General features: G+C 46.9%; 1 protein-coding gene across 2 annotated transcripts; it reads right to left on the reverse strand.

The window, feature by feature from the left end:
• Positions 1 to 1,297: 1,297 nt before the first annotated feature.
• TCEA2 (transcription elongation factor A2) lies at positions 1,298 to 20,675 on the reverse strand. 2 transcript variants are annotated; one of them, XM_062588873.1, is made up of 10 exons: positions 20,457 to 20,675; positions 17,268 to 17,330; positions 16,530 to 16,635; positions 14,925 to 15,012; positions 7,914 to 8,047; positions 6,337 to 6,393; positions 5,380 to 5,534; positions 4,886 to 5,032; positions 2,242 to 2,313; positions 1,298 to 1,614 (listed from the first exon to the last, which is right to left on the reverse strand). In XM_062588873.1, the coding sequence occupies exons 1-10, from the start codon at positions 20,523 to 20,525 to the stop codon at positions 1,606 to 1,608; spliced, it is 900 nt and encodes a 299-aa protein (XP_062444857.1). In that variant the 5' UTR covers positions 20,526 to 20,675; the 3' UTR covers positions 1,298 to 1,605. The 2 variants fall into 2 exon arrangements, with proteins under 2 accessions (XP_062444857.1, XP_062444856.1); XM_062588872.1 differs by lacking the exon at positions 1,298 to 1,614 and having other exon boundaries at positions 1,621 to 2,313.
• Between the last annotated feature and the right edge of the window lie 1,251 nt (positions 20,676 to 21,926).

Here is a 21,926-nt window from a genome sequence, read left to right on the forward strand (position 1 = left end):
AAGAGCCAGGAATCTCAGAAGAGAAGAGAGATTGTAACAGTAGCAGATTGAAAGCTGCTGTGAGGAAAGAAAAGGAGTTTCCTGACAGGTTTGCTTACCCCCCCACTAAGAGTCTGATCCCGCAGGAACCCCACAAGGTCACACTGAGACACAGCACCCGAGACTTGCTTTGTTACTAGGTCCCTTCTTCCTCCTCTCCCCCCTTCTGGGGGCTAACTGGAGGGTCACTTCAAACCTCATCCATTTGCAGAGCTAAGTGCTAACAGCCCCTACCGATCTCTGTAATCCCTGTCTCTTCCCGCTCAGGACCTCTGGAAAGCTCCCTGTATTGGCAGCATTTCCCCACCATCGCGCTCTCTCTGAGCTCCTTCAGCAAGTCCCTCCAAAACCTCAGCCAGGCTTTCAGCAGTCAAGCTAGGAGTAGAGCACGCAAAAACAGGAAACTCTCTGGGACTTCCTTTTAACACCCTCACTGGTGACTGAATTCCCTCCACCTGCTTTATTGATGGTTTCTCACTAAATCAAGATTAATTGTCCTCAGGTTCCCTGGATGATGGCAATCAGGAGCAGCTGGTCACAGGGAGCAGCCTTTGGCAAAGTGAGCAGCTCAGCCAGCAGGAACAGCAACAGGCTGCTGGGTCCTCCCTGTAAGGGCACAGCCCTGACTTCCCCTGTCCCTAACAAGGTACTGAGGGACTCTCAGCGACAGAGGACTCCTTCCATAGAGCGAGGGAGCCCTAGGAAATGCACACCTCACCTAGGTCTGTGCCTCGCACTCTTTCCTGCCCCACAGTAACAACCATTTGGTTTTTTTTGGTGACTGGTGTCACCTTGTTTCTAGTCTGTTACATCCTGGATAACATGTCCTCGGTCTCATGCTTGCAGCAGCCCATGCTGTTGGCATTTAAAGGCCACATCACAGGGTATGGATCACACACAAGGAATCCAGCCCCAAATGACTAAATCATGCCAGTGCAAAGTCCATTGAATGCTCCTGACATCCAACTGAGCATGAGAGCATCACCTGATCTGTGCCCCAAAAGTTGTGTTCCAGCAATAGGTCTCCTCCTGTCAGTTCAGCAAAGCTATTACTGCCCATCCAGCCTCTCCAGGATTTGGCCCAGCATTTTGAGGCTCATGAGTTGATTAAAAGCAAGCCTTCATGCACTGAGGATATACCTACAAGCAGCTTCTTGCTTTCTGGTGGTCCAAGCACTGTTTAGTCCTCATCCGGCTGGACACTGACTGTCCATCAAGCTCTCATGTGTCGCAAATGCAAAGTGCTGTACGCACACGGTTCAAATAAAAGTCAGAAACTGACAAAAATGTTTAATATTAGTTTTGAAGAAAAAATTACCATACTCGCTTAGATGAGAAAATAACGACTAAGTGTGTTTAGTGAGCTCTCCTGCTAAACTGTCAACCCACAACTGTGGCTCTCCCCTTAGGCCCAAGCAGAGAGGCAGGCCTCCGTGCAGCCGCTCTCTCAGTGCGTGACACAATGCAAACTCACTTGGGATACAATACACAATTGCCGTGGGAGCTGGAGTATGGAGGTGGCGTTCTGATCTGCGTTTGGCTGCCGCTCTTGGGCCATGGCACATATCAGCAGAACTGCAAGAGAAGGGAGTTTAAACCCTGATTAGAAAACCTCACTGCCAAGGGGAGCTGCAGGTCATGTGCTTGTTGCCTAGAAGAAGACAGGGATCCAGGTGATGATCTTGTTTCTCAGGCTGGCAAGGGCTTGGGGATTTTGCAGAGACAGGGCTCAGCCCCTGGAGTAGGGGCTAAACAGAGCTCCTCTTTGAATCTCCCAGCTGTGGCGCTGGCACTTTGTAGTGGTGCCATTTCTGCTCACCATTAATGGGTAGTGAGACTTCTGCTCACATCTGAGTTCTGCGCACTGCATGAAAGAGCAGTTTTAAAATCCTAAATGTTGTCATCACCACCATCTCTTGGAGGGGCACCGGGAGCATGAAAAACACTGTGAAGTCGGTCATGACGGAACAGGGGATGCAAGAAGGGAGACGGGGAACAAGAAAGTGAGACATGACCCCAGCTGGTCTGCAGAGATTGGGATGAACCCAGGAGCTCTTGCCTCTGTGCAGGGAGGAAAGATCACTTGCTAGAGCCAGTCAGTGTTTGGCAAGCACCTCTGAGGACAGCAGCTAAGCATCTGCAGTATCTTGGGTGCAGCTACCCTAACACCCCTCAGTGCCAGTAATATCCTTGGTGTGCTACCTTCCAGCGATTCCCACACTCGTTGCACACGACGAAGGTGGTCATGGGCTCATCAGAGCTGCGGGTCTGCACCTGCAGGAGGACACAAGGGAAATGAGAGCTAAGCATCACACATGGCCTCATCGGGGGCACTCCTTGTGCATTTAGGCACCAGGGATGCATGCTGGCTATCTGGTCACTGTCAGAAATCATTGAGGAACCAAGGTCTAGGAGGGCAAAAGGACCCTAAAAGTAAGATGAATCTGATTATTTTACACACAAATATACACCTATATACCTCTGGTCTCACACTCCTAGGAGATTTTCCAATCCTGTAGCTAAGCCAGGCTTCACATTCTATTGAAAATGTTTGTTTAGATCATTTAAGCATGAACAACATATCAGATAAGTGCCATCAACAGCCGCCTGCCAGCACACCAGTGACTAGTGGGTACAGACCAGAGCAGCCCAACTTTCCAGTACTAAAAGCCACTGTTAGGGACTGTAGGACTACCCCATCAGGCACAGAAATGTGCACATGAGGGGCACCTGCACATCCACCTACAGCAGAGAAATTGCTCCCCATGCCAGGAGCACCCCAAGGAAATTACACTGCTGCAAGAGATCACCTTGCCTACTCCAGGGCCTTCCATGAGCACCAGACTGGCTCCAGCTCATACAGGGTTAGTCTGCTCAGATGACAGCCTGTCCTTTCTGGTTGTGACAATGGCACCGGAAAGCAAATGGTGCCACCAGTGTTCGGTGGCTGCTGTTCAAGGAGACTCCACCTAATGACCTCTCCCTAGCCTGACACCCTCTGAGTGATGGGCGCTGGGGCAGCAGAGATGTTTTGCTGCCCGTTCCTTCTGGGTACCTCTGGAGGTGCACATGACCACAGCTGGTCCCTCTCCTCACTGTTCTCAGAGACTGGAGACAGCTCTGAGACTACAAAACTCTCAGACCATCAAGCACGTGTTCTAACAGCAACACGTGAAAAAGCACTCAAGCCATTCCTTTTTACATACCAGTCCTACATCCTAGCCTCACAGGAGCACAGTCTGGGTTACCAGGTTCTGCACATTTCTAGTCTGTTTTGTATTCGAGCCATTAAGGAGCTCTGATATTTAACCCAGATGTGACTGCTGCCTATGACCAGCGCTTGCCAGACACACATACTTTGCTAAAAATCAGATTTTCATGGCATTTAAATACCACAAGGCACTGGGTTTACACTGAAAATACTGGCACTCCTTGCATAAATTAGGCAGCAGAACTACACCCGGGGTAATTATGGTGATCTATGTATGTAATTACCCAATGTGCAGAGTCACAGTATTTGCAGGATGCAAATTAAGCATGTTTTGCAAGCCTGCTGTAAAAATTCTGTAATTCTCACCCAATTTAGCCTGCTGCTAAATTCTGTAATTCTCACCCAATGTTACTGTTCCGATCTGAATGTTTTCATAAACACCAGTTCATCTACTTGAAATTTAGAACATCTCAGTCACCAGATAACACTTGATGATTGTCTTTTCACTGGAAAACGAATAACACTACAGAAAACCTTTTGGTATTTACATTTAGAATATCCTGTCCTGACCTGCTCCAACACTAGATGGTCAGACTCCAGTCCACTTCAAGTGAAGCTAGAGTCCCACATGCTGGAGACTGTCTGTCCAAGACAGACAGCTCCATCAGTACGTCCAGCTGACTTACTGGGACGTGCTCGCAGAGCGAGGCCTCTTGCCTGAGCCAGCTTTTGGGATACAAGACTGCTGTTCAGCCAAAGGAAAATCCCTGGTCAGCTGCCTGGCTCGCGTCTGTGCTTGCACATTACAACCAAGGATATTAAGGGATTTCACTCAGCACTTGCATGCCCAGTTTGTGCGTACCCACTCAGCAAATTTAGCAGAGCAAAAGCGTGGTTGCTCTTGCATTTCTGGGCATCTGCACATTCTAAAAATCTGACTCAGAGCAAAGGCACATTTATCTCCAGATGCCTGGAGTGGACTTGGGAACCAAAAAGTACTGGCAATGCATGAGGTTTCTAGTAGCTGTCCATCAAGGAGAACAAATGCCCTCTGACTGCTCACATTATGGATGTTTATTCTTTATTATAATGTTCCATCTGTTATATGTTGTTTGATTTTAAATAAGTCAGGATTTGTTCAGCTGCAGCTTGTCCACATTCTTAATTTAAACTTTTAATACCATCACCATGCCTGCCTTGGTCCCTGCAGTCTCTCTTCTCTACACTACCCACTCCACTTTCTTTCCCGAATCTCCGTACTTCTCTAAGATCTTCCCAGCACCTGCTTTCAATGCAAAGCTGTCTCAAGCAGCTCAGCAAGCAGCACCACCATATATCAATTCCTGAAAGCTTCCTCGCTGGCTGGTGATGCATAACCCCTGCTCTTTCAGATGCAAATCAGCATTTACACAAATGGGCAAAATAATTTATATAAGCTTGAAGGGAGAGATGTGTACAAAATCATCAACACCATGTTTCAGAAAGCCTGTGTGGGAAAAAAGCTTCTCTCCATCAGTGGCAAAATTTGTCCCACGTGCAGGGCCTGACACAGAGCAGCAAGACCTCAGGACCATGACAGATCATGTCCTGTGCAGAGGTCAGTGGCATGGGAGCTGTAGGAGCCAGAAGACTAACCTGAGTGTAGGTGCAGTTCTTCTTCTTGCATTTCCCACAGGTGAAAAGGTCAGTCTGCGTCCCTCCCGTCTTGGCCATCTGATGCTCCCGGATTGCTTCTTTCGTCATAGCTTTCCTGATTTCTTTCAGCTCATTACTGGCCATTTCCTTTTAAAAAAGCAATAAAATCACATCTGTCCAATTTTACCACCACACTCACTGCAGGGGAAAGAAACAACAGGGCAGGATGGCTTAATGGATAGGTAATAGCCCAGAAAGCCTTTTGTTTCTGGTTACTAGTTGATATCTAGCCCCCTTTCATGATCTACCGTCCCAAAAGACTACTCTCCACATTGAAAATCCCATTGCTAACTTCCTCCCCATGCACTCTGGCAGCAGCTGCTCAGCTGCACCTCAAGAGATGTGCAGCCCTGTCAGCAGATCAACTTCTTGCTTCAAGCTAAAACATATGACACGGCCGCCGTAAAAAACAAACCCTGCTCTGGCTTCCTCACCTCTGAGGTCATCACTGCGATCTGCTCGGGGGTAATCGCCCCACACAGCACGTTCTTTTTCAGCTCTGGATTTTTGGAGTCCTTCAGATTCGAGATGCGGCTCCTCACTCGGTTTTTGTACTTCATGTCAGTGTTCTTGATATCTTGATAAATGCGTACGTGGCAGTCAAGGAGCTTGCAGTCAACCCAGAGACCTCCAAGCGCTTTCAACATCATCCACATTCAGCAGGGGGTGTCACTGCTCCCTGACACAGGGGAGGGTGCTGGGATCCAAGGACAGTGTCTGTTCTGGGAGGTTAACATTGGATTTGAGAACAGGTTTATGCAATCCCAGAGTCCAGGCGCTTTCGATTGAAAAAGCCTTTTCAAAAAGCCTTCTAGCCTTTTCCCTGTGCTGGAAACAATCTTTACTCCCAGTTCTGCTCAGGTTCCTCTACCTGATCTTTTTCTCAGTAAGGTAGCTACATAACCCTCTGCTAACAGAATCCAGCTGCACCTCCTGCCCCATAGCTCCCATACCAAGCAATCTCCCTGCTTATCTCAAATCTACACGCAACTTGATGCTCACTGCTCCGTCTTCCACACTGCTTTTGCCCCATATGAGCATACTCCCCTCCATAGGGAGGCTTAGGGAAGTTGCATGTATCTGGAAGCAGAGCTGGGAGCAGGAAATAGCATTTTGGCAGGACGAAGAAATTGGGGCCTGAAAGTCCATAATGGTGCGAACAGGAAGGAAATAACTGTGTCAATCACACCAGCAGGGGGTCAGCCCTGAGCTCCCACTATCACACTGGGCCAAGCAGAGCTGGAGCCCAACCCAGAGCCCTGACAAGCACAGTTGCACCACAACATTCGTATAAAGGAGATTGTCCCATTTTTCCTCTGAGCTCATTAATTTCATGGCCTGGAGGCTCCACTCATGCAGATCCTTGAGAAAGCCCCATATAGTAAGGATATATTCTTCGATCTGGGCTGCTATATGCTCACAGTCAGCACCAATGGCAACATAGTCATCTGTAAGACAAGAGGAACATGAGGTCAGTTACTTCCAATCAGGCAACCATATTTCTGAGATACAAATCTAGATAGTTTGTTATTTTAATATATGTGCTCTTGACATCAAATGGCATTTTAGCCTTTGCTCTAAGTATCCTTTGACTCTTTTGAAAAGAGCAGTGATAAAAATAGACAAATCCAGCCAGTTTATGCCCTCTGCCTCTCTGCTAGTTAGACTGCACTGGACCAAAGCCAAGAAGAACCTGGCTCCCGATAAATATAGTTTTCCAATATCCAGTGTAGTCCTAGTACAGTTGAGGTCAAGCATATATAGCCAGGAACTGATTCTCAGTGGACATTGGTGTCAATGAGAAGTAGCTCCACTCAGATCAACAAACTGGTAAGGCCTGAAAATACGTAGAGTTGGAGTCAAGCCTTCGTTTCTGTTCTTAGCTCAGTGCTCCACCTGACCTTACCTTTTCTTTCACACACCTCTTCTTGTCAATTAAACAGCATGATACAGAGCGCTGTAACTGTAGGAGTTTGGATACTGGTTATGTTAACCCATATCATAAAACAGGGGAAGGCAGAGCAGAGCAAAGCAGGGCTAAGCTAAGCAGAGCAACAGAGTTGAGGGGCTATTTTGCAGGTTCCATATAGCAAGGGTTTTGCTTAGAGTTACACAAAGTATGCGATGCAACATATATATACAAACACACAGGAAGGCTAGAAATGATAACTTTCTGAACCTCTCCATCTGCCATCTACATTTCTTGGCTCCAAATCATTACAGCTCTGCAGTGCTTAGGCAGGCCTCAATTTTCCAAAGGCACTGAGTGTTTGGATACAAGCATGTGAGGTATTTTGAGGTATTTAAGATCTGACTTTCAGTGATGCTGAGCACCTGCAATCGCATCTGATTTCCAGTGGCACACCCTGAGTGAAGAGGGAGAATTCCAGTCCAGTCCACAGAGGACCACAGTCTCTGAGGGGCTCCGGTCTGCATGGACAGAGGAATCTCAAACGCAGAACACGACCAGCATAAACTCTACTACTGACAAATTCCATATATTGAGTTACAGCTTCATTTCGTGCCCCAATGGGAAGCAGAGATATCAGCTTCACTATACAGCAATCAGACAAGACTGAGACCGAGAAAGGGAAGAAAATATCTGCACTCCTGAAGATCAAACTTCTGATCTTAGGCAACTCCACCTAATCTCTTGGCTCAGTTAATAGAGCAGAGCACTCCTGTTCGCACGTACAACTCCTAACAGCCATAGCCTGACACATTGCCATAGACTCAGCTTAAGTCAAGTTTATATGCAAGTGTCTGGAAATGCTGCAATGCCAGCAAATCTAACAAAGCGGTGACCAGGAGCTGGACTGAGCTAGACGGCAATAAACTTTCAATGAGGCTGCTCCATATCTGAGAAGAGCCGAATTTGGCACTGACCTACATGCAGAGATCTCCCTGTCAGGAGGTACCAGGAGCTACGAAGCACACTAGACAACACAGGGTTTCCCCTATTACTTACCATCAGCCTGTAGAGCAGTTGTCAACATTTCTCTGCATTTGTTGCGGACAGCATCACAGGTGACGGGTGCTGGAGGGAAGGTGGTGATTTTAGGGGTGGTCGGAGTCTTCGGAGGCTCCTGCCTTTTGTTGGAGCTAAAAGAGAAACTTCACCTGTCAGAATGTCTCAGTTCAGGTCACTGAGAGCAGTGAAGGGATCAGCAGGCATGTGGCCAAGCACCCTGTTAATTATAATACAAAACCAGTCAGAAGAAAACAATGCAAAAATACATGCCCCAAATCAGCATACAGCGCAAAACAGTAGACAGATACAAGCTCTCCTGTGGACTCTGACGTTTTAATCCATTAAGTAGATCTGCTAACCACATCACAACTATTGGACCACTAGACATCAACCAAAAATATTATGAAGCCGCTGGACATTGTCAGTAACTCAGATAGGCTCAGGACTTCCTGCGACCACCAACACTCACTTGGTCTGGTATCACAGTGCACAGATGCATGGTTCATCATTTATCTCCTACTTTGCAGGACACTGAGTCCCCCAAGATACGATAAATATATTCTCTGTCCTTAACTGCTCTCAGAAGAAAGGGAGCAGAAGCCACCACTAAGGTTAATCTCAGCAGGTGTTGAGCTGGCTCCTCAACTCACATCCTTTACTACTGAGATGTCAACAGTGGGGAAGGAGAACAGTTAAAGTCAAAAGCACTCCAGCTCTCTACAGCTGACAAGCAGTGAGCGCAGGACACTGCCTGCTCTGCTAGGGCACAAATCAGCGAATGCTACGTGAGCCCCGCTAGAACAAGGAGCTGTGAAGAACCAGCCCTGCAGCTTCCATGCTAAGAAAAAGAAAGAAAATGGCTCCTTTTGCACTGGTATTTTAAAAAAACACAGCATAACACATCAGATGGTCTTTTATTTTCCCTGTAGCTCTGGACAAGACTTTTGATTACTCATCTCACAGAAGAGCATCCCCTGCATGGCCACATGCGGTTCACACAGGTGCCAGGCTGACAAGGGACAAATAAATAGTGCTTCACTTGCAAAAAAGAACTTCACTTTCCACCTGCAAGCAATTGTGGGCACAGGCAAGGGAACACAAACATCTGCCTGTTGTGACTGTGTGTCAGTCAGGTCATCTGCCAGAGGGAGCCAGCCTGAGACAAGAGGCAGTAATCGCAGCCCAGACCTGCATGCACAATTACCCCTCGATGCAGGCAAGCTGAATCACTGCACCGGCTCAGCTTGCACGCACCACTGTGAGACTGCCATGCCAGAGGAGTAACTTCACAGAGCAGTTCAGCTCGGTGTACACCTACGGCGTAGAGACATCTTGCCCATAAAGCCTAACATCTGTGCAGAGAGTTAGTTAGCTTCACAAATATTGCAGATGAAAAATTTGGCCTATTATGATTCCCAGATGATTTTATAGAGCTCTTAAATCTAGGCAGCAAAATAGCAAACTTTTCAGCAGAGGTTGCTCTGTCTTTGGTGTTTGGGCCATAAAATGCACAGCATTTATTGTCAGTGTCTGGGTAACATTAATGCAGTAACAGACTAAAAGGAAAAAAAGAGAAACCCATATTTCACCCATGCCATCCTGGAAATGTCTCCTTGAAGACCCAAGTGGCTTGACAATTAGCATCAAGCAGGGACACTACTGCCAGTTTTTATTGCCATTGAAATAAAACTCTTATAAACAGGAACTACCACTACACTGTCCTGAAAGGGAGTAGTTATTCCACAGAAGAGCAGTGTTATGCTGGAAACCTACTGAAGCTGCTGCTGTATGAACTGAGCCAGATATCCTCAGGGACTGATCCTGGGACACTTTGCTACTGCTAAGTTCAAATCCAGTCCAGCTCTGTAGTGCCTCAAAGCTGTTAGACCATCGTTAGGCCCTATGGGACTCTCACAGTTCAAAACCTTGCCATGCCCCCTTTTCCGAATCATCCATCGATGCACATCCAGCACAACTGCTCAGGCCAAACTATAGCTAGAAGGCGATTTTTTTTGCTCAGTTGAAATAGATGCATGGGAAATTATACTGTAAGCTTACTGTGTTTCTCCTTCATCAGTGGATGAATAAAAAGACTTTAGTTATCAGCCAGTTTTACGAGTCAGCATTGCATGCAGCTATTGAGGAACAAATTTAGTAAGGTGTCTAAACAATTAAAAACATTCAGTAGGATTTACACTGCACATAAAATAAAAAAAATAAGAAACAACTTAGCTTGCAAATAACAAATCAGATGATGAGCATCTCCTGTCCGGAATGTACAAATCGCTACTGGCACTCTCATACGTAAGAAGCTACGCAGAGATTACAGACACTTTATAGTCCACAGTGGGGGTATCATGTAGTGGGCAAATCATACACAACTCAGGAAAACTCTTCTAAAAATTAAGGCTAATTTTTTCTTGCACAAAATAGTTTGGAAAAATGAGACTTTCCAAAGGACAAATGCAAAAAGCCTAAAAACACAACCCAACACAAAAGGAAAGACTGAAAGAATTGGGAGTGGTTTAGAGCAGAGAAGACTATGAAGACACAAGTCTTGAAATATTTACAAAACTGTTGCAAAGGATTATGTTGAAAAGGAGGAAAACATCCTCTGTATTTGCTGAAGACAAACATGAAACAATGGCCTTAACTTGAAGTAAGACATATTTTAGTTGAGCATAGGTTTCAAACTGTAAAGTAGTGTTATGAACTGGAAGAGGTTGTCAAGGGTGGCTACAGAAAATATCTTACCCCAAGGTTTTTAGGATTGTTAAAGAGCAGCTTAGAGAAAGATCTGTCAGGAACAGCTTGGACAGAGTTCATGATGTCCTAGGAAGCAGGTAGCAGGTAATGCCTTCTTGAGAGCTCTTCTAAGTTGTTTCATTTTGCAAATGATGGTAACAGTAAGGTCTCCCAGGGCAAAATACTACATGTAAACTCCCATCAGTGGCCTCCATCACATCTTATTTGTAACAGTTAACTTATAAAGCCACAAAGCTGACCAGCACCCTAACATGCAGGAAATAAAGCCAGGATACCAAGCATCAATACTTAAAGCCAGGCTTTTAAATTAATATTTACACAGATAACACTTGATTTTCAAGAAAGTTCTATCTATAAGTGCAATTGACTTAGCTATTTGAATATTTATACCCCAAAGGTAGAGAAAAAAAATCTAGACAAGATAGATCTCTATTCTATTAGGTGATGAGTAAAGAAATATTCACATATTCCCTATACACATGGGGCCTCAAATAAGCATCTTTAAACAGCTTGAAGAAAACTGAGGAACTTCAGCTTGGAGGGGTTTGGTGAGGCAAAAGTTCAGTGCTCCTCTCCCAGCAGCAGAGAGAGGAAAATTAAGAAGAGAGGAAGATTCACTCCAGAAGAGGCAGCAGCCCAGCAGCTTGAATACTCACACAGAATGGAAGATATGAAAGTCACAAATCTGAACAAGGTACAGTAGGGATTTGAACTGATTGAAGTCCCTGTCCCACTTGAGTGTCCTAATCACCAAGCCAATGGCCATTTTGAAAGACCTAAATATACTCCAACATGCCTGGCTTCGTCCAGCTTCAAGACAGGAAATGCTTTGAAATCTCAAATTTCCACTGGACAGGAAAGCTCTTTCTTGCCTATTTCTAAAGAGAAGTCCCTGGAGTCTGCTCCAGGAATCTTACTGCTCAAGGTACCCCAAAATACTGTAAAATAGCTGCATGATTGGTGCATCAAAGTGGAGTAAACGATGCCTGAAGCATTAAACTGCAGGCGAGTTAAATCAGCTCCTCATGTCTTCAGTTTGAGCCCTATCAGACATTGAGATGACAAATGATCACTCGTGAATTAAATGAAACAGGTTTCAGCCATTTCAAAGATTGTCTAGAAAGTTGTTCATTAGGCTTTAGAAGTTTATAATTAGAATAGTTGGAAAAAAGACCCCAAACACACCTAGAAGACTTATTTCAGGAAATCCGTATGCTTAGTTCACGCTTTTCTGTTAAACAAGAGGAGTTCGTAAGTTTGTAAGTCTATCCAGATAACAAAAGCTTACACATTAAAAAAAAAAAAGAAGAAAAGAAAAGCTAGAATAAAATGGTGGCAAAGCAACAGCCAAGGACCACAAGCTGAACTCAGGGCTGCAATGGAAGAGAAACCGGCAGAAGAGCTATATTCAGGCCACAAATCCAAAAACTCCTAATAAAGGCTTAAGAGAATCCTAGAAAAGCAAAAGCTCACCCTGCCAAAGAAACATTAGATACAGCCCATTAAAAGGTACTATGCTAATGATCTAAAATACTACAGCAGAACAGAATATGCTTTGGATTACAGTAACTCAATATATAACTTTACAGGTGCCAGCTCTACACTGCCTGGCTAGAAGCCTTCAGATCTAGCAGTGTTAGCTCTCTAGTCACTATGCAAGGATTCCTACATCTGTGCTCCAGAAAGCAAGACAAGTTTCTGGCCAAGAGCTATTTAAATACTTCTCCCTGACAGAAGAGGAAGCTCCAGCCAAAATGTATCAGACTAAGAGGCTGAAATATCTGAATGCAAACTGATCTCTTTCAGGCCTTGATAGCAGCCTCAGCTGAACCAGCAATCAGGCACCAAGCAATGAATCAGACTCACAGACATCACAGCCTGTGCTTTAGAGATTAAAGCCAAAGACTCTGCTGCTAATATATTTTTTGTTTTTTGGTCAAGGGAAATTAGTAGCTTATTTTGCACCACTAGAGAATAAGCAGTCTTGTCTTTGCAAAGAGATCCTGGTTCAACAGGAGCTACCCTCCTCTTCTGGGTCTGTGCTAAACTAATCCCTTCGGTTCTGTTTCTCCCAGAAAACCAAGGGCACATTTTGTCATTTAGATGTTTGAAGCAGAAAGCATCAAGGGGAAAAAAGTGCAGAAACTGCAGCATATCTTCAAGGCACAGTGGAGGCTGGCAGCACAAAAGCCAGAAAGCTCTACTACACATACCCCAAGGTAGCTGTCTACTAAAGTAGGGAAATAGCGTGTGTGGCGGGGTGCCTCTATGCCTATGGCCAGCATGCTATTTTGGATCAAATTGCTACCGGCCTTAGCCATCAAATCAGGTGTGCAAGCAAACCCTGCTAGTTTCACTCATGAATGTGAGCCACCACCGCACACAGGGATATGTATCACACTTCCTTCCCTCTAGGCTTAGCATTCTCTGAGGCACATCTTCCAAAGATTAAATCAGAAGCTTCCCTTTTTCCTTGAACTGCAATACTACTTCCTGGCTTGAGCAGCATCAGCCACATTTGTGATACTTACCCCTTCCTTTATAAACACACAGGAATCATTAGCATGGATGTACAAACAGCTTTAAGGTAAACTCAGCTCAGAGGCATTTACTACTGGTGAGAGCAGGCAGTAAGTGCAGGGCAACATATTCCTCCTTCTTGTGAGCTTGAGAAGGAAACTGCCTTCTCCTTTCCCCATCAGGAACAGCAAACAAATCCCTCCACTCAGGTTTCTGCCCTTACCATGCTGGGCAAGCTGCCTCCACTTCACCAGTAAGGGCATGCACAAAGGCTCCCTGTCACTGGCTCAGTTCTATCCTTATCAGTCCTACAGCAGCTCCTTCCTGTGTTCACACTCTCAAAAATGGAGTACTAGTCTGCATTTTAGACTGTAAGGATCAGATACCTGTCATATAGAGAAGGTGTTAGCATCACAAGCCAGGTGATAGTGGTCAGGCTAATTCTCTCAGCTTATAAGCAAACCCTTCTCAGGTATCACTGACTGCTCTTCAGCCTCAGACCTTGTCTCTTTTCAACAGGATAAAAGGAAGCAGCAGCTGGGAGACTCCTACTGCTCCTATCCCAGTAAGACTGTCACACATCAGACTGCCACTGTGTCACACAGGGAACGGGACTGCCCTAGCTCCAGAGTTGCACTGCTTTACTATAAAGCTGAATTCTTCTGGCTGCAAAGGTCTTCTTGATACATTCATTGTAATACTTAGCTGGAATTGTATTTTTCATATTTTATGCAAGGTAAGATGCAAGTAACAAACTGAAGTTCTCTAGCTCAGTGTAAGTAGCTTTCTCCATCCCCAGCCCTCTGCAAAGCTGCGAGGGGTGAAACGGCTCACACCAAAGTGTCAAGCCTCAAGACAGTCCCAGGCAAACAAAAAAATGGATGGAGTGACAGGAGAGGTAACGAACAGGGACAGAGAGTCTACAAACCAGAGAGAATATAGTATTAATATTCTAAATTCTCTGGCAAATTTCAGAAACTGTCAAACCTATGAAATACAATCTCCTAGGATCTGAGGCTGAGAACAGACAGACACCTCCGGAAAGGGTCTAGGATAAAGCTTTTTAAACTTGCATTTGCCCCCTCCCCCTAAATCACACTGCTTCCAGTCCACGGCTTAGCAAGGTTTAGCTGCTGATAGTGGAAACAGGATGCAACATTCAGTGCATGACAAGGGGCAAGCATGCAGCAGACCTGCTAGATGGGTGGGCATCAGGCCAAAGTGAAAAGAGGACTTCTGCTGGGACTTGCTGAGAAGAGGACTAAGAAATGGAAGTTTTACTAGTGATGTATGAATATGACTCCCATCCATCACTTGAGACTGCAAAGGCCAAAAATAATCTTCATTCTAAAGGAGTTCAAAGTTAGAAATAAGCAAAAAAAATATATAAAAATGCAACACCGAATACCCAGAGGAATGTTTTATTAATTAAAAAAAAAACAAGAATGAAAAAAAAAGAAATAAGTCATGAATAAAAGCAAAAAACTCACTATAGCCACTGTATTTTGTAGATGTTTATTTCTGCATTACAGTTCAGTTTTTCTTTATTAAGAACATCACACAGATGGTCACTGAAGAAATCTAGACTCCTGGTGTATCTGACCAGGCATTCGAGTATGCCAAATTCCTGGCTCAGACACTCAAAATTAAAAATCATCACAAGATGCCATGAGAAAATTCAAATAATGTTAGAGTATCATCTTGGCTAAAGGGAAGCATTACCTTTGGTCTCTCGAGTTAGTCTCCTTTGAGGAAGATGTTGGCAAGGACAGGTTTTTCTTTTTCTCCTCACTTTTCTCCTCAGAAGCATCTATATTCAAAAGCAAAGAGCAAACACAAACTTCAATGCTATAGGGTTCAGAATTGGTCTTTACACAAGAACCTTGCATCTACTAAACAACGTCTTCAAGAGACTGAACAGAATTGGCCTAAGGCAAGTTGTTATCCTCAGAAAAGAATAAGGAGAAAGAAGGTCGTTAGGGCCTTCCACACTTTCAGACCTTTCACTTGCCTCCGAGTAGAAAGGAGTTCAAACAAGTTTCCCCCACCTAGCCAGAACACAGGGAGCAATCACCTTTCCTCCCTAGGAGATAAGCTTTCTTACAAGCCATGCCTCATCACAAAGGTTTATTTGTGAGAGACCCTGGCTGCAGAGTACAGATTAGATCAAGTTCTCCAAAGCACCACTTTTAAAGCAGTATTTCATGCCAATGACATTTTAGGGGCCAGTAAGAGCAAGCCCTTCTGGGAATACAATTTCTCATGTTTCCCAAGTGCTGCTGAAAGCCAACAGCACAATCCTGCAGAGAACTTTCATTTTTACTGTAGAAAAAGATCAATTCAAGAGGTAAACTGCCCTAAACACCCTAGCCAATTTGCATTAACTGCAATGTTGAAGTGCCAGCTCCAGGCAGGAGAGGAAAATAGCACTTTTAACACTCATTTAGTCTGCTAAGAAATGGGGCATTCTGAGGTACAGATTAGAGCCAGCTGCTTACTTCACTTGAAACAAATGCCATGTCATACTTGTTCTTATTCTTTCACTTACATAGAGCTACCAAAGATATCAGCTTAAAAATAAAGGATGTTTGAATTTCCCGTTGGCGTACTTTGCCAGTAGCATAGACTGGGAGACGCATTCTTTGCCCTGTTAGCAGGATCCAGGTATAGCTGCTCTTCAAATCTCAGCGCTGCCAATGATTCTTTTTTTACCACACAAGTGTAGCTACTGAAGACCATATTTGTAAGCTCTCTATCCGTAATTTTGAGGTTGGTTAGTTCATGCTATAACAGCATTAAGATTCTTGAAATAGAATTACAAGCTTCTGCTTATCAGTGTCCATCACCATGAAAACCTACCCAGTAGGAAAATGTCAGTGTGAATTTGCCTGCAAAGGTGCTAAAATAAGGTCGTCATCCAAAATGCATTCCAGCATTTCTCTTTCTAAGCTGTTACACAAGGTTGACAGCGTATACTGTTTTAATGCAGTACAGCACATGAAAATCTGGTAGAGGGTTCAGAGTACAGATACTGTTTCTCCAGCTAACACTGCTAATAATATGATCAGATACATGTTCAGAACAGTCCCAAAGCTTTCAATACACTTTCCAGGTAAAGCTAGATGTTAGGTTGACAACAGCAACTAAATCTAGAGGAACGCATAGTACGACATGAAAGTCTGAAGACAGAGGGTGCAATCTGAAAAGCCGACCTGCTAAAATACTCTATCTAAATCAAAAAAATAAGTTTTCTTGAGAAACTCAGCCTTTAGGTGAAGTCAGCTACTTAGCAAGTTGAATCTGACAGGAACATGCTTACTTTCTTACCTAGAAGTTTTTTCCAAGACTTGATGAGTGATTTGGCAAGTGATATCACTTCTTCATCTGTGCTCTGCTTTCTCAGTGCATTTACTGACATCCCAATGCGGGTGGACTGCAAGCGAACATTCAAATGAATCATTCAGGAGCAGACTAGTTATTTGTTACTGAACAAAATCAGAAATAAGCATAAGCCAAAGCAATGACCAAGATGTATACTATCTAGGGACCTACAGAATGATTATCTCCTTCCAGCTTTGGAAGGGCAAGATGAGAGTCTTTGGCTTTCTCAAACTGATCATACGAGTTTGGCTTCCAATTACCCACAAATACCTCTTCTACACACCTTGAAGTGACAATTAAAGTTTAGTTTGAAAAATAACCCAGGATGCATATCTTAATCTTTGAATTGTTATTCTATCCACACCTCACCATAGAGAGCATCCTGAATATCACCATTACAAAGACTTAAACAACCACACCCATAATGGCCCTTTATGTTTGCTACTTTACTCTGCTTTTCCCTCTTTTTGAAACCCATGAAAGGATTTGAGTAGTTACCCACACTTGCTTCATCAAGAATGCATAAAGTTACCAAAGCACCAAAGCCACAGCTCAGTAGTATTTTCTAGATGCAATGTTTATTTTGGTGCTTTGAGTGAGGCAAGAAGTCAGAGGGAATCCATTAAGTTCAATTAAATAACATTTTGGGTTCATCCAGATGCAATTTTCAGCTGTGCAACTCACCTGCAGCAAGTCCAGAGTCATAGGCATACTTTTGAGTTCTTTCAGTAAATCCATTGCACCATCCTGCAGAGAAGAAAAATCTAACAGTGAAAGTGCCTCCACTTTTCATTCAGAAATATATCAATACGTCCTTTAATGCTAGAGGCACCTGAGATCTTGGAACAAGTGAAACAAAAAAGCATGGGAGCGCTACAGATCTGTGCTGGCATATGGCACAACTGTTGCACTAGCACATTACAAACATGAAGCTTTCCAGACAAGGGTAACACCTGAAAGATACACCTTGAATCACAACTGTCTCCTCAGCACAACACTTGCCTTGCAGGAATAATCCTACAATCAGATTCAGTATTTTGGGGGCCCAGATTAATGATGTTTTTAAGTTCACAAACAGTTAGCAAAGGCACAAGAATTTCAGTCATTCACCTAAAGCTCAAAATCACAGTCCAGAGCCAGAGCTACAGGCATCTTCTTTCTACACATAAAGTAGCTGTTTTCTAGTTTACTGTAACTGATACATCACTCCACTCAGGACAAGAAATGATACTGGTAGCAAAGCCATCACTCATGAAGTTTCCATGCACCAGCTCTGCATCCAAGAACCCAGATCCAAACAGGGTTTGACTACGTAACCTGTACATATTTTTAAAATGTTAGTCTCAGAGAGAAGCAGTAGGGACAGAAGCACTGGCAAAGTCTGTTTTCACTAGCACTCTCAGCAGACCACAGCCTGGAACTTGTCAATCTCCACTTAGCCTGCAGTTTCCTCCCATTCCCCTTCCATCAAACAAGGCCTTCTAGTGTTCACATTTAACAGCTCATTTAAAATACTAACCACTCCATGCCCATTTGCAGTACAAGACCTACAGAGCCTATAATTGCAGAGATGCGAAGCAACCTGAACTGACAGACTGTCCTCAGATCCCTTCTTCCCTATGCAGAGAGGCTGTTTCTGATTCATCACAAGAAGCAATCCAGCTGCCAGCGCCACTCTGCAGGACAGAGGCTGAGAAAGCCAGATCAAAGCAAAGTCAAAGGTTTCAGTGTGCACAAGCAATTCACTTCAGCAAAACTATGCATTTATGTAGCCAGAATGAGAGACTTTCCACCCAGGCAAGTTTCACACCTTGAATTTCTGCAATAGTCACAGACTGAGTCCATTAAATCCAAACAACAAATCTTAACATTAAAAAATGGCCCATTTCCTGTGCCTGATGTAAATGGTGCCACTTGGGACAATGGCAATAAACAGGGATCCACACAAATTAGAGCAACAAGCAGGTACTCCAGAAAATCACCCTGTAGGAAGAGTCTGCAAGTTAGCTGATACACAATAAACACATGTATATATGGTTCAGTACCATACGAAATGCCAACTAACAGGAAGCATTGCAGACAGCTCATTTAAGAAGTTGCCTCTTTCTCTATGAAGCTTGGAAGTAAATTCAGCAAACTTACTTCTTTCCCATTTAAACACTGGCACCAAAAACCTGCTGTCAAGGGGAACAGGTTGCAGTTTAGCCTGAACACAGATTGCTGCTTGAAGGAAAAGTTATGGGTCAGCAAGATGGGCTTTCTGTAGGCAGGACAAGATGCTTTTTGAGGTCAATAGTAAGGACAACAGAAGCAGGTTGCAGAAAGGGTCTAGTTCCCATCTCTGAGTACTTTGCCCTACATACACTGGTAAAATACCAGTCACTAAGATGAGTGCTAATGGGATGTTTTGTTGTGAGTTTATTACTTCCTTTTCCAGAATGGCTGCCCCTCTACAAGTGAGGTGGTTGGTGAAAGTCGAGCAACTAGAACCCCTCTATACATGCAGCACGGAAACATTTTACTGGACTGTTACAACTGTTACTAAAGAACCAGCACTCATCCCCACCCACAGCCCAGGCAGTCCAGGATCCAAAGGATTATGCGAAGATGCACAACCACACCCAGCATCCCATACCTGAAATACCATATTCCCCTAATCCCTTCCCATTCTCACCCACACCCTCTCAGAGCCCCACCCCACCCCCACAAACCCATTTCTTCCACCCAAACACAGATATAGAGCCTACCTCCATCGTGATCTCTGGCCACCTAGCTTGCTGCCTTGGCACTTGTAGAGTACAGAATCACACAAGTACCAACGAGTACATCCCGTTAGGCAGAGGGATACTCACTTCTCTGCCCCTGCACACCACCCCCATGGATACAGTCACACAGGTTATGGTACACCCTGCGAGAACCACAGTTGTCAGACAGGAGTAAGGCCAGTCCTTGACACTCCAAGGGCCACCCAACAGCAGGCAAAAGTGATGCTTGCATGAGACAGGGCTGCAGGAGGTAAATACAGAAGCACTGGATTTCTTTGAGGGCACAACATGACGAACAGGTCAGCACTGAGGGTATGCAGAAGGATCTGTCCTCCAAGGGCTCCCAACTGGACAGAGCAGGAGGACTGAGGACACCCCCCTGGAGGGGGAACAGCCCAGCAGGGAAGCGGGGGCCAGGGAGCAGGCAGTCTGCGCTATGAGCCCCAGGGTGCCGAGCAGGGGGTTGTGGGGGGTCCCACAGAGGTGGGAAAGGAGAAGAGCACCATGGGGGGGGGGACATGGAGGGAGTCCCCACAACAGTGATGGTGCAAGGAAACAAGGGTGGATCACACACTACTGCAAGAGCAATGGTGGGCACCTGAGAGGAGAAATAGGGAAGCGGGAGATTCCCCATGCCACAGCAGAGATGGAAGGGTCCCTCACCCCAAAGCAGCTATGGGGCAGGGGAGGCTGAGACCCCCAACTCAAAGGGAAGGGGTGCTGGAGGAGGGATCCCCCATCCCAAAAAGGGGGGGGAGCCTGAGGGGGCTAGGAGATGGCACCCATACTCCGAAGTGCGGGGAGGCGTTGAGGGGTTAGCCCCACCACAAGGGCGGGGGGCTGGAGGAGGGACCTATACTCCAAAGGGGGGGGGGGGTCGGGGGAGCTGGGGCAGAGGACCCCTACTCCAAAGGGGGGAGCGTTGAGGGGGGAGCCCCACCACAAGGGGAGGGCTCGGGGGGGGGGGCTGGAGGAGATGAACCCCACCACAAAGAGGGGGGCGTTGAGGGGGGAGCCCCACCACAGCGGAAGGAGGCGTTAAGGGGCGGGGGGGCGTTGGGGGAAGGGACACCCCCCCCCCAAAAGGGGCCCCCGCCGCGGGACTCACCGCGCTCTTCTTGGCCACCATCTTGTCCAGCCGCTTGGCGATGCGCACGATCTCGTCCTCCCCGCCCATTGCTCCGCTCCCCGCGGCGGCTGGGTGCCCCGGGGAGGAGGTGTTGGGGGGCGGGGCGGGGAGCGGAGAAGCGGGGAGAGCGGGCGGCGGCGGCGGCTGCCCGGTGCCCACAAGCCCCGGTACCGCAGTCCGGGCGGGCGGGCGGGCGGCGCGCGGGGCACGACGGGACTCGTAGTCCTCCGGGCGGGCGGCGCGCGGGGCACGACGGGACTCGTAGTCCTCCGGGCTCCCGCCCCGCCTCTTCCCGGCGCCTCGCAGAACTGCAGCTCCCAGCGGGCCGCGCGGCCCCGCCCGTCCCCTCCGCGGGGCATCATGGGAGTCGTAGTGCGGCGGCAGCGGCGCCATGAGCGCTGAGGCGCGGCGGCGGCGGCCTGGCAGATGGGGGCGCGGCGCTGTTCCCGTCACAGCGCCCATGACGCCTGCCCGCTCCGTCCCCGGGCTCCGAGCCAGCAGCAGTTGAACAGCCACCCCTGCCACTCGCTCAGCCCGCTCCCCTCAGCCTGCCCCCCCCGCCCCGGGTCCCAGCTGGGCCACCGGCGGCCGCGCAGGCGTCAAATCCTGCTGCCAAAAATCCTCGCCCGGGTGCTCGGGGAAGCCAAGGTGCGGGGGCACCGCGCAGCGCGGCTCGGGAGAGGCCCGGGACGACTGAAGGGGCAGGCGGCACGGACGGATGGATGGACGGATGGACGGATGGATGGACAGAGGCGCAAGGGAAGCCTGGGAGCTCTTGGCATCCTTCCTGTGAAGCCCCCGGTTCGGTGGCTCTGGGGCCCGTCCCGGGCCCGGGATGCGGAGCCACCCTGTAGGTGGCACTCGTACACCGCGCGAGGACGGCGCGTCGTCGTCCGCCGCCGCCGGGGCCCTGTGCAGCGTCTGCTCCTGGGACTCACCGGAGAAAATCCGTTTCCCCCTGCAGCTGATTGCTGGTGGCAGCGGGAGAGTTTCGGAGCCTTCTCCGCAGCTGGCTGCGTGGCCCTCGGCGAGCAGGATGGGACACGCCGCTCGGCCACGAGCGCCCAGTTCCATCTCCCGTCCACCACCGCTTGCAGGGCCCTTTCTGTGCTGGTCTATAGCTGCCACGTCCTGCCCCAAAAGGACAAGTCAAGGCAAGGAAGCCTCCTGCCTGGGAGCAAGGGCTCCCTGAGCTCAGCTCTAACCCCACTGCCTCCTGCAGCAGTTGAATTACTGAGGCCAAATTTAGGTAACTAAAAACTCTCCTGGGTAACTTGTGCCCTGAAACTGCTCTTTAGGTACCTAAAGCTGCTGCTTTGCAGATCTACGTGGCAGCTTGTACTGAGGCAGATGGCAGTCTGGGATCCCTTCAAGCAAGAACTGCTCCCCAAATGTACTAAACAGACACTTTGATTCATCTGCAAACCGGCAGAGATGGCCCCAAACCAA

This window comes from Rhea pennata, chromosome 16, assembly GCF_028389875.1.
Source record: "Rhea pennata isolate bPtePen1 chromosome 16, bPtePen1.pri, whole genome shotgun sequence".
Lineage (NCBI taxonomy): Eukaryota > Metazoa > Chordata > Aves > Rheiformes > Rheidae > Rhea > Rhea pennata.

Bases quoted from the DNA above. Each gene is read 5' to 3' on its own strand.
- TCEA2 (XM_062588872.1), bottom strand. From the start codon at position 20,525: ATGGGCGGGGAGGACGAGATCGTGCGCATCGCCAAGCGGCTGGACAAG. The intron at 8,048-14,924 runs GTAATGCTTCCC...TTTCTCTTTTAG, and splicing joins ACTAACTCGAGAGACCAAAG to CTCCAACAAAAGGCAGGAGC. The intron at 6,394-7,913 runs GTAAGTAATAGG...CTTGTCTTACAG, and splicing joins AACTGCTCTACAGGCTGATG to ATGACTATGTTGCCATTGGT.